Genomic DNA, 14,527 nt, shown 5'->3' with positions numbered 1-14,527 from the left:
CTCCTTGTACCTACAAAATGCTTCTGGCTCGTCTTCGTTTGGTCTCCAAAACACCTCTGATTGTGTTTATGGTATCTTCCATCAGCAGGATCCAGAAAATCCTGTGAGTTGTGAGGTAGGGCTTCCACGGATCGTACTGTTTTGTCCAGCAAGTCTCATAGACACTCAATCAGATTGAGCTCTAGGGTTAGGGTTAGGGTTAGGGTTAAGGTGTATCTGCAGAGGGTCTGCAAACATGTTTAGGTAGGTGGTATATAACATCATAGTTAAACTAGTTAAGCCTACATGAACACCAGGAACCAAGGGTTTCCAGCAGAACATCACCTGGAGTATCACACTGCCTCCGCATGCTTACCTTTCTATAGTGCATCCTGGTACCTTCTCTCAACCTGGGCTACCAGAGCTCTTCTGTGGAACATAGACAAGCTTTCGCTTTTTAAGTGCTTTAGTGAACCTTTAGGGTTCATGACCCTGTCCCCAGTTCCTCAGATGTCTTTCCTTGGAACAATTTTGGTAGGTACTAACCCCAGCACAACAGGAACACCTTGAACATCTGCTGATTTCCAAATTCTTCTGACCCAGATGTCAAAAGTGCTCAGATTTTTACTTTAAGAACTGATTCTTCACTTGTTGTCAAATAAATTCCAAAGCAATAACAAACCTCACTCCTAAAAAACACTATGCTTTATAAACCCCACCCCTAATAAACGCCACCCTTAATAAACTCCACCCCTAATAAATCCCACCCTTAATAAACTCCACCTAATAAATCCCACCCTTAATAAACTTCACCCTTAATAAACACCACCCTTTATAAAAATCCACCCTTAATAAACCCCACCCTTAATAAACCCCACCCTTTAAAAATTCACCCTTAATAATCCCCACCCTTATACACCCCACCTAATAAACTCCACCCTTAATAAACCCCACCCCTAATAAACCCCACCCTTAATAAATTCCACCCTTATTAAACCCACCCCTAATTAACCCCACCCTTTATCAAATCCACCTGTAATAAACCCCACCCCTTATAAACCCCACCCTTAATAAACCCCACCCCTACAAATCGCAGTATATTATATATATATAGGGTTGGAGCTCTACAGCAGGAGATCTTCCACTCCAACACAGGGACACTGTCATGCTGGAACAGGTTTGGGTCTCCTACTTCATGCTCCTGCATCCAACAACATCCTGTACAATTGTGTATCTCCATCTTTGTTCAAACGTTTTAAAGAAGAAGCACATCTGTGTAGAAACGTTGTGTCCCAATACTTTTGCTCATGCCTTGTGTGTTAAATAAGCGAGAATCTCTTAATAATTGCTATGAATGAGTTTCACTCAGTCAGTAAAAGTGAGACAGGTGAGATTAAATGTTTAAATTGGGAATTTGTGGCTCTGAATGAAAATTGTGAATAATCTCCGACCCGGTAAATTGGTCGTGACGGCTCCAGCGCCGATGACTGTATCACCTCGAGCTGATGGAGCACTGCTTATTATCATGAGCTCAGGTCGGCCGTTTGGTCCAGGCGAGGGAGGGAGGGCGTGTGCCGGGGAGAAGCTCCGAGTCCGTATCGATCCACATCAGAAGAGCTCATCTGTATCTGTAGGTTAGGGCCCCGGGGTCATTATATTAGCCGTAGGAGGAGCTGATGGATGATGCGATCGTTCCAGACCCGCAGGACATAAAGCACAGGAAATGAGTCAGAACACGGCCACTTCACCACACGGGAGTTCCACAAATCTCGTGGATTTTACAGCTTATAAAAGCCAGTGTGGCGTGAACATGAAAGCCTGCACGTGCACGCAGTCGATATACTGCCTGCGAGAATCGTATCAAAACAAGACTTCGTCGACGTGCGAGCGCTAAAACCAGAGCTGTAAACGTGAAACCCGTAAACACGTCGGGTTACGAGTTTATTACACGGACTCACTGATTACACCGGGCTCTATAAAAGGGGGCGGGGCTGATATATCTGAATTCTGTCTCCTGATTGGTCAAAATGGGTTGATTAAATTTAGCAGATGCTCTTATCTCATGTGCCTTGCTGAAGGACCCAGTAGTATCTTAGTAATGCTGGGATTTGAACTTATTACCTTCTAATCTGAACTCCAAAACACTGAGGTCCTCCAAGTGTCTGTTCACAAAGCATTCTGAACGGAGCAGTTAAGGGATAAGTGCCTTGCTCAAGGACCCAGCAGTAGTACCATAGTGGTGCTGGGATTTGAACTCATGACCATTTGATCCAAACTGCAATAACAAACAGTATAATAAGTTGTTATAACATGAACAAGAACAGGATATAACTCCTATCACCAAACCTTTTACACATAACAATAAATAGATAAAAGATAAAAAGAAAAGATCAAAGAAAACTTCAAACACACCACCTGGTGTTTAGTTCCGTACTCGACAAAAAACTCATTAGGAATGCTAAGGTGAGTGTAAGGATACGGCTAGCACCGAGAGCTATAATGCAGCGCTATGGAATGATTAACTAGCATATTACTCGCTAGTTTGTGTGACAGGAAAGTGTCCAAGGTTAAGTGATGAGGTTTAGCGCTTACTGCCTTAATTACACCTTCCTGTGCATTAGATCTCCATCCCTACGTTCTTCAATATTTCCCGCTCGATATCTGAAATGAAGTATCGATTAACATTTGTGCGTGTCCTTTTCCCGTCCAGCCCGAGCCATGCTAATGACAGGATTAGCTTCAGTGAAGCTACATGTCTACATCCGTACACAGCCGACGCTGTTTTTTTTTTCTTATCAGCATCTGGAACCAATTATGTATATTGAATAAATTTTTTAAACGCTGGCATCTGCGAGATGTTTATTTGCAGCGGACGCAATGTTCGCTTATCTTTTCATTACTGTCATGAGGAGAGAGAGAGAGAGAGAGAGAGAGAGAGAGAGAGAGAGAGAGAGAGAGAGAGAGAGAGAGAGAGGAGAGAGGGATGAAAGCGATGTATCGGCACATACAAATTACCTGCTTCGAGTTTTAAAGCAAAAAATTTTGAACTTTATTCATATTCAAAGATGAATCTCCATCTCTTGGTCTTTTATGCAGCGTAAAGAAGTCACACACACTGACAGATATATTATGCAGACTGAGCACGCACACACACACACCCACACACACGCACACACACACACACGGTGTGCCTCCACCACTTATAAAGCCGCATTCACCCACGCATGTCTTTCAAATGAAATGTCGAGGCAGTTTCAGGTCGTGATGGACGGCTCAAATTGGGCGGGATCACCAGGAGGTGACAGCGAGCGACTCATCATGCTTTTCAGCCAAATTGGGAAATAGCAGACCTGTCACGTTCTCCTGTTTCAACCTTCATTAACCAAATCATCCCTCGCTCTTGGTGCTCCTTTCATTCTCGCTCTTCTTCGCTCACTTCAGCTGGAGCCACCGATCAGACGCTCTGCCTCTTATAACCTTTGTTTAGGTCTTGCATTAAAGAGGAACCTTTATACCACAACAAAACTGATATAAATCAACTGAAGCAGCACTGGAGGAGGTGAAATACATGCAAGTCTGATCCTCATCCTGCAGTCCACATTGTTCTATCATTACTGTTCTACCATTACTGCTCCATCATTACTGCTCCATCATTACTGCTCCATCATTACTGTTCCATCATTACTGTTCCATCATCACTGTTCCACCATTACTGCTCCACCATTACTGTTCCATCATTACTGTTCCATCATCACTGTTCCATCATTACTGTTCCATCATTACTGCTCCATCATTACTGTTCCATCATTACTGCTTCACCATTACTGTTCCATCATTACTGCTCCATCATTACTGCCCCATCATTACTGTTCCATCATTACTGCTCCATCATTACTGTTCCATCATTACTGCTCCATCATTACTGCTCCATCATTACTGTTCCATCATTACTGCTCCACCATTACTGTTCCATCATTACTGTTCCATCATTACTGCTCCATCATTACTGCTCCACCATTACTGCTCCATCATTACTGCTCCACCATTACTGTTCCATCATTACTGCTCCACCATTACTGCTCCATCATTACTGCTCCATCATTACTGTTCCATCATTACTGCTCCATTACTGTTCCATCATTACTGCTCCATCATTACTGCTCCATCATTACTGCCCCATCATTACTGCTCCACCATTACTGTTCCATCATTACTGCTCCATCATTACTGTTCCATCATTACTGCTCCACCATTACTGTTCCATCATTACTGTTCCATCATTACTGTTCCATCATTACTGCTCCATCATTACTGCTCCACCATTACTGTTCCACCATTACTGTTCCATCATTACTGCTCCACCATTACTGTTCCATCATTACTGTTCCATCATTACTGTTCCATCATTACTGCTCCACCATTACTGTTCCATCATTACTGTTCCATCATTACTGTTCCATCATTACTGCTCCATCATTACTGCTCCACCATTACTGTTCCATCATTACTGTTCCATCATTACTGCTCCATCATTGCTCCATCATTACTGCCCCATCATTACTGCTCCACCATTACTGTTCCATCATTACTGCTCCACCATTACTGTTCCATCATTACTGTTCCATCATTACTGCTCCATCATTACTGCTCCATCATTACTGTTCCATCATTACTGCTCCACCATTACTGTTCCATCATTACTGTTCCATCATTACTGCTCCACCATTACTGTTCCATCATTACTGTTCCATCATTACTGTTCCATCATTACTGCTCCATCATTACTGCTCCACCATTACTGTTCCATCATTACTGTTCCATCATTACTGCTCCATCATTACTGCTCCATCATTACTGCCCCATCATTACTGCTCCACCATTACTGTTCCATCATTACTGCTCCATCATTACTGTTCCATCATTACTGCTCCACCATTACTGTTCCATCATTACTGTTCCATCATTACTGTTCCATCATTACTGCTCCATCATTACTGTTCCATCATTACTGCTCCATCATTACTGCTCCATCATTACTGTTCTATCAAACCCACACACAGATCCTTTTCTCTCAATATCCCATGTCACCTGAGCCTCTTTCTCCCAGGGTTTTTATGACCCTAAGTGATTTTTTTCAGTCTTCTGTAAATCCATTATACCCAAATCCTCCAAATCTTTTTAAGTGTTCCAATAGTCTTGTGTTCACAAACTTCCCAAAACCCTACAATTACAATTCTACTTTCAGAAATCATCCATCCATCCATTAAAAAGTCTTTAAGAGCTTCATGTACAAAATGCTTTCATTTTAAAATCCATAACCAAATATTTTATAACCAAATGTTTCAAAAAATCCATTTGATCCCCAATCTATTTTCAGGAATCCTGCATTTCCAGAGTTCAATTTTCCTCATTCCACTCATTCTACTGCATTCTCCAAGTCTTCGAGGACCCACATTCCCATGATCCCACATTCACTCTCCTTACAGGTCAAACGCCTCCTTCTAAAGCATTGCAGTGTTACTTCTAATGTCCTACAACTTCCCATCATCTACTGTTCCATAAATTCCATGTTTCTTCAGTCCTTCAGCTCCTAACGCACTACAGGACCAACATCCAGTAGATTCACACATTTACAAGTTTCGTGACTTTGGATTAGTTTTTTTTCTGAGACACAAAAGTGAAAGAGGAAAAAAATTTCCATTGATTGAATGAACCCTATTCAAACGGTGTGAAGTTTTTCTGCTCGGGAAAAGTCGGAAAAGTGACTCACATGTAGCGCAGGTGTGGGTTTTGGGCGAAGGCTCGAGATTGGATCGTCCTCAGATTGCAGTTCATGATAGTCCTGAAACACAAAAGAACACAAATATTGTTGTTTTTCTTCTCAAACGACCGCTGTGACATTTTCCCAAACACTTGTAGGCGCACACACACACACACACACACACACACACACACACACACACACACACACAAACACACACTTGAAGAGGGCTTATTGTAAATAGCTGCGAAGGCTAAGCCATGATGGTATCTATGGAAACCGACGTTCGGAGAGAGAAGGAGCGCCTGTGGCTCGCGCCAGCGTCAAACAGCGAATGTGCTGATTACCTGCTGATTTAAAGTCGCGTTTGAGGGAAATCATAGGTCTGGGTTGAAGCACACGAGTTGTGAGACGAGGGGAAAAAGTGCAGCTCGCTCGTTTTAACCCGGACCGACACCGGCACCGTCTGAGCTGATAATTATTTAGACGGCTAAAAGGAGAATAAAAAAGAAATGTAAAAAATGGCATCATCTTCTCTTCCTCCTGAGGTATCATTACAGCCAGGATGCTCGTGGAGAAAGCAACATCTCCTCCTTCTCCTCGTTTCTCTCGCCGACATCTCAAATCAATTATGTATATTGAATCCGGTTTTATCGCCGGCATCTGCCAGGTGTTTATTCGTGCCGAGCGCTCGGTCCTGTTTCATTACAGCCGTGAGGACGAGTAATCGCATCAGCGCCTTCTGATTGGGTCGAAGCCCACGTGATGGTGAGGTTCACGGTGCAGGACACGAACGCTCAAGGTCACGATTCCATAACATTAACCGCTTCTAAAAAAAGAATCAGATCTGTGTATGGGTTATATCTGACAGAGTCTCCTCACGGCACCAGGGTCTCTGGATCAGTGTGGATTTGTGTGGGTTTCCATTGAGTTCCTTCAGGTTCCTCATAATGTCCAACCAGCACTGAGTCACAAATTATTTGAATGGATTTGATTATGGATTTTCAGGTCAGAGAAAGTTGCTGTTTTGATGATGAAAAAAAACAGGAGCTGCTTCTTAAATGCTGCTGCAACATCACAAGCTGCACCTTCAGAGTAGAAGATAGATTCAGCGTTTATTTTATTATTTTATTAGACTTTTATTACTTTTGATTTTGTTGAGAATTTGACTCTCAAACTGGTTAAAATGTTATGACAAATAAAAATCCTCTTAAGGCAACACCTTCATCTCCAGCTTTATCTCCATTACACGTCTTATCTCCAGCTCCATTTATATCTCACCTCCAGCTCCATCTCATTACTAGTTAATCTCCAGCTCCACCTTTAGTTCCATTTCCATCTCCAGCTTTATTTCAATTTCTTCTCCAGCTTCATCACTGATTCCAGCCCATCTCCAGTTTCATTACAAGATTTATCTTTAGCTCCATCTCCAGCTCCATTTCTATTTTATCTCTAGCTCTATCTCCATCTCATCTCCAGCTCCATCTTCATTACAAGTTTTATCTCCAGCCTTATATCCATTTCTATCACATCTACAGCTCCACCTCTATTTCTCTCATTACCAGCTACATCTCCATTACATATTATAGCTCCAGCTTCATCTCCAGCTACATTTTCATCTTATTTCTATCTCATCACCAACTCCATCTTTATTTCTATTTTATCTCCAGCTTTATCTCCATTACAAGTTCTATCTCTAGCGCCATCTTCATCTCCAGCTCCATCTTCATCTCCAGCTCCATGTTTATCTCCAGCTCCATGTTTATCTCCAGCTCCTGACCAGGTCATAAATTGATCTTCTGTAATATAATTAAACATAAACTGCAATTTCAGATCAATAAAACGGGTTAAAAAGGAAGTGAGGAGATGTTTTGGTTTTCAGACGCTATTGGAGGTGGAGTATTGACAAACGCTAGCGGCTAATGAGAAACATGCTAATCAGTGCTGCTGTAATTGCTTTTAGCTTTCGGAAATGGTCCCGGAGAAAAGCGTGCGTGTGCCGAGCGAGTGCATGGCGAGACGAGGCGCGTGGACGAGCTTCCCGTGAGGCATCTGTGGACGTTTTTTTGGAAGAACATCTCAACAGCGGGCCAAGCAGGGAGAGGAAAAGAGAGAAGGAGAAGGAAAGGAAGGCAGAGCTGTGGCGTGACGCAGAGCTATAGGGAACGTAATTAAATTTCCTGGCTGCTTCAGTGCTGTTTATTTGATCGGTGTGAAACAGGCCTTGGGGAGGATCTTATTGTTTGTGGGCGACTTAAGAGGAAAATCCACGCCGCTAAAGTCGACCGCTGGGAGATATGAAACGCCCAGCTGACCAGGCTAGCGGCATCGCCTGATGCTAATCCGTATCTCTCCCGCTTCCAGCGCTCTTGCTAGCGCCGTTACTTGAAGCCGTATCGGCTGTGGCTCACGCTGTATGAGTTCAGCATGAGGAGGAGATCGACTGATTAGCGATACGCTGCTGTGAAATGCTTCTTCTACTCACAATCTCTGGATTCCAGTGTACAGAGCCATGTCCACCTCCTGTACAGTTTGCAGCCCCAACCAGTTCTCGATGTGTCTGAGGAAAAAAAAACAGAGAGGGGTTAGAGGGGTCAAAACTCAGGGGAATCATCTAGCATGCAGAAACTAGCGGTTAACATAATCAGAATGCTCGTGTCGGTTAGCATGTCTTTCAAAGAATCATGCTAACTTCCAGTTTAAAAAAACAGCTGTTTCAATGGCAAAGGGGCGGAGCTTAAGTCCAATCGATCATCTCTTCTATGAAAATGTTTTCTCAGATAGGATCGTTGTGGTTGTAGTAACGATTCGCTAGACGATAGAGGATTTACGGAAGGAGTCTCCAGTTTTAGCGTCTTCAGGACTTTCTGGATCAGAATAAAGAGAAGCTGCTGAAGGAAAGGGAGTTTATCGTTGCTAGATGGTTTTTATCCATTTATGGTAAATGTAACCGTAAAAGGATAAAAAGTAAATAATATGAATCCGTTTCAGAGCTACAGTAAAGTATACAGGGCAAGTTAAAGCCATTTTTTAAATGTAACCAATATTGAAATATATGCAGAAAAAGGGGCGGGGTTTAGGTTGCGAGGTTGAGACAGAGGTTCATCAGAGACGAGGTTGGTGTTGACTTGGGCAATAATCGGCGTCATTTCCCGCTGAATCTAAAGCTACTTCCTGCCGCGCTGAAATGAAAGGACAGTGGTGATGAGCCGCGATACAAACCCACTGAAGAGGTCATTTATGCTCTTTATGGAAGACGCGAGTGAAAAAAAGGCTAATCGCGAATCTCGAGCTCCCGCAGCAGCAGATGTGAGGAGATCCAGCTGCTGTCGGCTATTGAGAACGAGTACGAATTGATAACACACACACACACACACACACACACACACACACACAGATTAATCACTGTTTTCCTGCTGAAGAGATGTTTTTGAGACGCTCCTGAATATCAGTTTAGAGACGCTTCGTTTCAAATTCCCCTGAATTTATTATTTTTTTTTTCTGGAAGAAGAAATAAAATAAAATGGCAGCATTTTTTAATCCAACTATTTTTTAAACTACAATGCAAACATAATTCTTGTTTTTATTTATAAATCGACACTAGTTTATCCTCCATCAGCATTAGCATATTACAGACTAGCGCACTTTTAATTGGCATTACAATAAAGAAAATACAAATGTGATCTATTTTTTTGTCTATTTCTTTTTTTTTATAATTTAATTTTAATTATTTTTTGGTTTTAGATTTCAAGGCTACAGTGTTCATTTAACAGCCACCACAAAACATATATATATATACTGTATATAAATTAATATTATATAATTTTTTTTATTTATTAATTAATGTATTTATGTTGAAGCTGCATTGGCTACCAGTCCTTCATCAGACACAATAACGCACTTTTCATTGATTTTCCAATAAAAAATAGACATTTTCTGTGTTATATTTTTTCTTTACTTAAATTACATTAACAAAAGTAACAAATTGACTCTTGAACTGTTTTTTTTTTTTTTTTTTACATGCAGGATAATATCTCATTTCCGTTTTTTTTCTCTCTCTTTCTCTTGAGCATTTTTCTTTCATATAAACTCTGCTCACTTTCCTTCACCTCAAACTGACAACCTTGAAGCGAAACCTTGACTTCAATAATAACACTGTCTGCTGCTCCTGCACAGGAAATGGGTGTCTGTTTATTGTAACTGGGAATCAAAAGAGAAAGTAAAAGAAATATTACTGTTTTTTTAGTTTTCTCTCTAAGAGAAAAAAATGTTAATGATGTTAAAAAATTAAACAGATAAAAATCTTATAAATAAAAAAATTCTAAAGGATATAAAGAAATAAATATAAGGGATCAGAAATTAAATAGGAAAAATATATAAAGAAATAGGAGGCAATGTAATTTGAGAAAAAAAACAGGTGAAAGGATAAGTTAAGAGCAGAATAAAAACAGCAAATAAAAAAATAGGAATAAAAGCGGAATGATAAAAACACTATATGATTGATCAGTGAGTTCAGGTCTGGGGTGAATATTTTATCAGGGTTATTTACTCTGCGTGTATATTTTTTGTTTGTTTGTGATTAGCGAGCGACGTTAGCGAGACTCGGGTCGGAGAAGTTCGAGTTCTTGGCCACGAAACACACGGAATCCTCGATAAAGTTCTTTGAAGGATTTCAGGATAAATCTGACATTTTGGCGAGTAACCTGAGCTCCCTGAGTCTGACATGACGAATACATTGACATTCAAGACGCCGAGTCGCGGATAGCAGGACGTAGCATCAGCACCGGCTCTGGCAATAAAAAACGAGAGATAATTACTTTTTTTTTCCTGCTGCATCGGAGCCAGAACGGGATGTCGGGCAACGTGGACAGATGGTTCTGTATGAAGTTGTATAATTTGGCCTGGAGGGACCTGAGGCTTCAGCTGCCGTCTAGCTAACGAAAGCTAAGCTCGCTAAGCCTCTGCGCATCACAGCACTCTCTGGCTGGATGCTAATTCAGATATTCAGACGGCTGAAGATCTGAAGACTTTCTGACTTTCTGATGGGAGAACAGGAACAGCAGGAAGTCTGACAGCACCATAAAATCAATGGATATGATGGAATGTCTCCTGAACTCGACATTCTGTAAATGAGACGCTAAACGAACGTCGTTGTCCGTCAGTCTGAGGACGCAGTCTTGAAGTGGGTAAGAGTCAAATCCCTGCACCAGCAGCATTCAGTATGTATTTATTAGTTTTAGCGTGAAGTCAGGTGTGAGCTACTGACGCAAGCAGTCTGCGTTCTGGAATTATCACGAGCCAAAAGAGCGATTAAGTCCATCGGCTCTGAGGACGAAGACACGCCGTGTGCCAGAGAGAGACAACATGGTGAAGGAAACTAACGTCAAAGAAGTTTAATAAAAAATACAGAGAGAGAGAAAGAGAGAGAGAGAGAGAGAGAGAGAGAGAGAGAGAGAGAGAAAGAAAGAAAGAAAGAAGGTGAAAGAGATGAGTGTGAGAAAGAGAGAGAGAGAGAGAGAGAGAGAGAGAAAGAAAGAAAGAAAGAAAGAAAGAAAGAAAGAAGGTGAGAGAGAAGTAATGAGAGAGAGAGAGAGAGAGAGAGAGAGAGAGAGAGAGAGAGAGAGAGAGAGAGAATGGAGAGAATAGTGACTGTGTGTTGAGAGAGAACTTTTCTGATTTGTCAGAAATAATAATAATAATCAGACGTCTTTGGATGTTTACTCAACCTGTTCCACCATGATACTGCATGAAGATCTGATTTCCATGGGTTGTAAAATGTGAAAGATCTCCTGCTTTAGAGCTCCAACCCTATTGAACATGATGAATGTGAACGCTGACTGCACTCCAGGAACCTCCTCACCTTCTTCACTACCTGACTTTACCAACACCTCTTGTGGTTGAATGAATCGCCACAAAATCTAGAGGAACAGCTTCCCAGAAGAGTGGAGCTCATTCTAACAGCATCTGAAGACTAAATGTGGAATGTAGTGTGAAAAGTAACATGAAGAATAAAAAGCCACATGGATCTTGTTGTCCTTTACACTAGCAGGTCTAAAACAGGACTGAAGCCGTATCCTTCTCTGATCCTCTTCTCCCCTGTGTTTGCTGTAGATTTATGGCTTCCCCGACTACCCACAATGCAATTACAAGTGGGCTAATGAGGAAGCGTGTAATGACGGATCGGTCTGTTGGGGTCCCCGGAGTGCGTGTTGGACACTGATGTAAAATCCTGCCCTTGTCGTTGTGCCATTGTGCAACACACTCATGACATTCTCCTCGTGTGTTCCTGCAGGGAGCATCACGCAGCAGCTGGAGGAAGCAGACGCTTCGAACGCGGCTCGTTTCGAGCGTGCCGAGCCTCTCAAACGCCAGCCGTCCAGACGTGCGTCCCCAAGGACGGTCTTTATCTGTTTTTTCCGTCTGAAAGCATTTAAGTCGCATTGACGGCTTTCCATCCTTATCTTTCTTCTGCTCGTTCTTTTTTCCTGGGCGTAGATGATGAATGCGTTTCCATGGTAACGGGCTTCATCTTTATCCTGGTCAAGGTCATTTTCCTTATCAAGGTCACAACAGATCCCAGGAACACCGGGTGTGAGTTGGATCTTCACCCCACCAATCTTAGCTGCCCTGGGAATTTACTTTCAGTTCTGAAGGTCAAACCAAGGACAAAATCGGATCACTCATCAGAGACATCCTGACCCCTGTGTTCCTGACCAGCTGTACAACAGGAATCATCAGTGTTCCAACCTGCACATGACAATTACAACCAGACCTCCATCTGTTCTCAGCTCCAGCTCTACAAATCTTTACACCCAGCTAGAGTCATGTGACAAGTTCCATCTCCTGGTGGTGAGAATCTTCTCCAGAGCATACAGTCAGTTTAATATGTGTAATTTGTGTGTTTTGGAGAGATGGTGGGTTTACACCATGTGACAGCAATGTTAGACTCAGAGACATTTTCATCTGCTCAAAATCTCACCTTCCATTTCACGTGAAGATCTCAAAGTTAAATGTTTGTATTAAAAACTCAAAAACCACAGCAGCAAACTTCCAACACGTTTGTCAGATGCCCTCATCCAGAGAGACTTACGTTTATCTCATTCACACAACAAAGAAGCTATGGAGTAAAGGGCCTTGCTCAGGGGCCCCGGCGTGTTTGTGTGGCTCGAGTTCAACTTATGACCTTCGGATTTAAAGTCCAATGCCTTAACCAATAAGCTTCCACCTCATGTTCTGTTGTCGATTCATTTAAAGTTAGATTTAGTTTAGAATGTGTTCAGAATATCACGGACCTGGTAAGAAAAGAGTCTCACTGTGTGTGTGTGTGTGTGTGTGTGTGTGTGTGTGTGTGTGTGTGTGTGTGTGTGTTTATCCATGGTGTACTTGCTCACCAGCTTTCACACATCATTTTCACTGCCAGAGACTTTATATTTATTTGCTGTACATTGATCCACTTATATATTTACATGCTCTACATATATTTGTATATTTATCTGAACTTGTCAATTTGCACAATTGCTACTATTTGCACTTCTCGTAGATGCTAAACTGCATTTTGTTGCTGTGTACCTGCATTGACTTGTTCTATCTCTCTGTCTGTTTATCTGTCTATCTGTCTGTAATTGTCAGATACTTCAAGAAGAACTCATACCTGTGGACTGAGGGTGAAGTGGATCCTGGAGAACCCAGACCAAAATTTGGTCACCACATGAGGATGTAAAAGAAGCAAAGTGTTTTGTTACAGAACTTCAAACGTATTATATAATAAGAACTTCCTGGCCACAGAGTAACAGCCTGACCAGCAACTGAGAAACGAGTTGGTATCAAAGAGTTTCAAAGAGCTCCCTTTGAGCTGGATCTTCATCTTTGGGAAGAGGGAGAAGTCCACAGGAATCGGGCCAGTAGGGTGTGTGCGGAATTGAGATTGTGTTGTTTCCGGGGAGAAACTGATGTCTGAGGAGAGCTGAGTGACCAAGTGTTCAACTTGCTGTCCATGATGAAATTGCAGACCTGGTAACACACATGGTCAGAACAGCACCAGTTGCACAGTCAGTTGGCACACTGACATATGAAGGTCCAGATTCTTGAAACATTTTGAAACTCGTATATGCCATAACACGTGCTCAGGTTCACACTTTGAGATCTTCTTCTTCTTCTTCTAAACAAATAAAAAAGAGTTTAGACGGATGTACAAAATAAATATATGGTCTCAAAAATATTCTTATGCGTCTGTCCGAGAGCTTTAACATCTCCGTATTTGTCCTGGTTATCACCTAAGCATTTAGTTTTAGTAAACAGATCAATGGAGAGAACATGGTGGAAACTGCAAGCGCCCCGGGTTACGTACGTTAGCACCAGGACACGTCCTGCGTAATTACCATAATGTCTCAAACATATTTTTAAAAGTAATAAAAATAAAAACACCACGCAGGTCTTGAAGGCCCAGCCAGCAGCGGTGTAATAAAGTGGTTAGTGCACTGCCTGGTGCCGGTCTCTCTCGCTTTTCTGGAGCTCTCCCAGCTGTATCGGGTTCTGCAGGATCGATCGCTGGAGGCACTGGAACGAATCAAAGCTGAGGACTGAATGATGGACAGGACGGGTTTCAGAGTGCACACTGAGCCGTTTTCCCAGGTCACTAATTGACCGAGGGATTAATTGATGGAGTCATCGATTGGCAAACTCGGCGGGAAAATGGCCTCTAATGAGGCTGACGGATTTTGGAGACAGAAAGACAGAGTTTCCTACGTCACCAGATAACTGAGATGTAAAGGAAAATGGGGCTCTGTG

At 42.1% G+C, this 14,527-nt stretch overlaps 1 protein-coding gene across 5 annotated transcripts in view; it reads right to left on the bottom strand.

Moving 5' to 3' along the window:
* The window catches only part of ntrk3a (neurotrophic tyrosine kinase, receptor, type 3a), a 198,340-nt gene that overhangs the window by 142,339 nt on the left and 41,474 nt on the right, over positions 1 to 14,527 (bottom strand). For all 5 annotated transcript variants that reach the window (XM_046849856.1, XM_046849857.1, XM_046849858.1 and 2 more), the window contains exons 2-3: positions 8,226 to 8,300; positions 5,750 to 5,821 (exon numbers count right to left, since the gene is read on the bottom strand). In XM_046849856.1, coding sequence (XP_046705812.1) covers positions 5,750 to 5,821; positions 8,226 to 8,300 — 147 coding nt within the window. The remainder of the gene's footprint in view (positions 1 to 5,749; positions 5,822 to 8,225; positions 8,301 to 14,527) is intronic.

The sequence above is a fragment of the Silurus meridionalis genome, chromosome 5, assembly GCF_014805685.1.
Source record: "Silurus meridionalis isolate SWU-2019-XX chromosome 5, ASM1480568v1, whole genome shotgun sequence".
Classification (NCBI taxonomy): Eukaryota; Metazoa; Chordata; class Actinopteri; order Siluriformes; family Siluridae; genus Silurus; species Silurus meridionalis.
The sequence above is the reverse complement of the archived record's forward strand: the minus strand, read 5'-3'. Positions and strand labels throughout refer to the sequence as shown.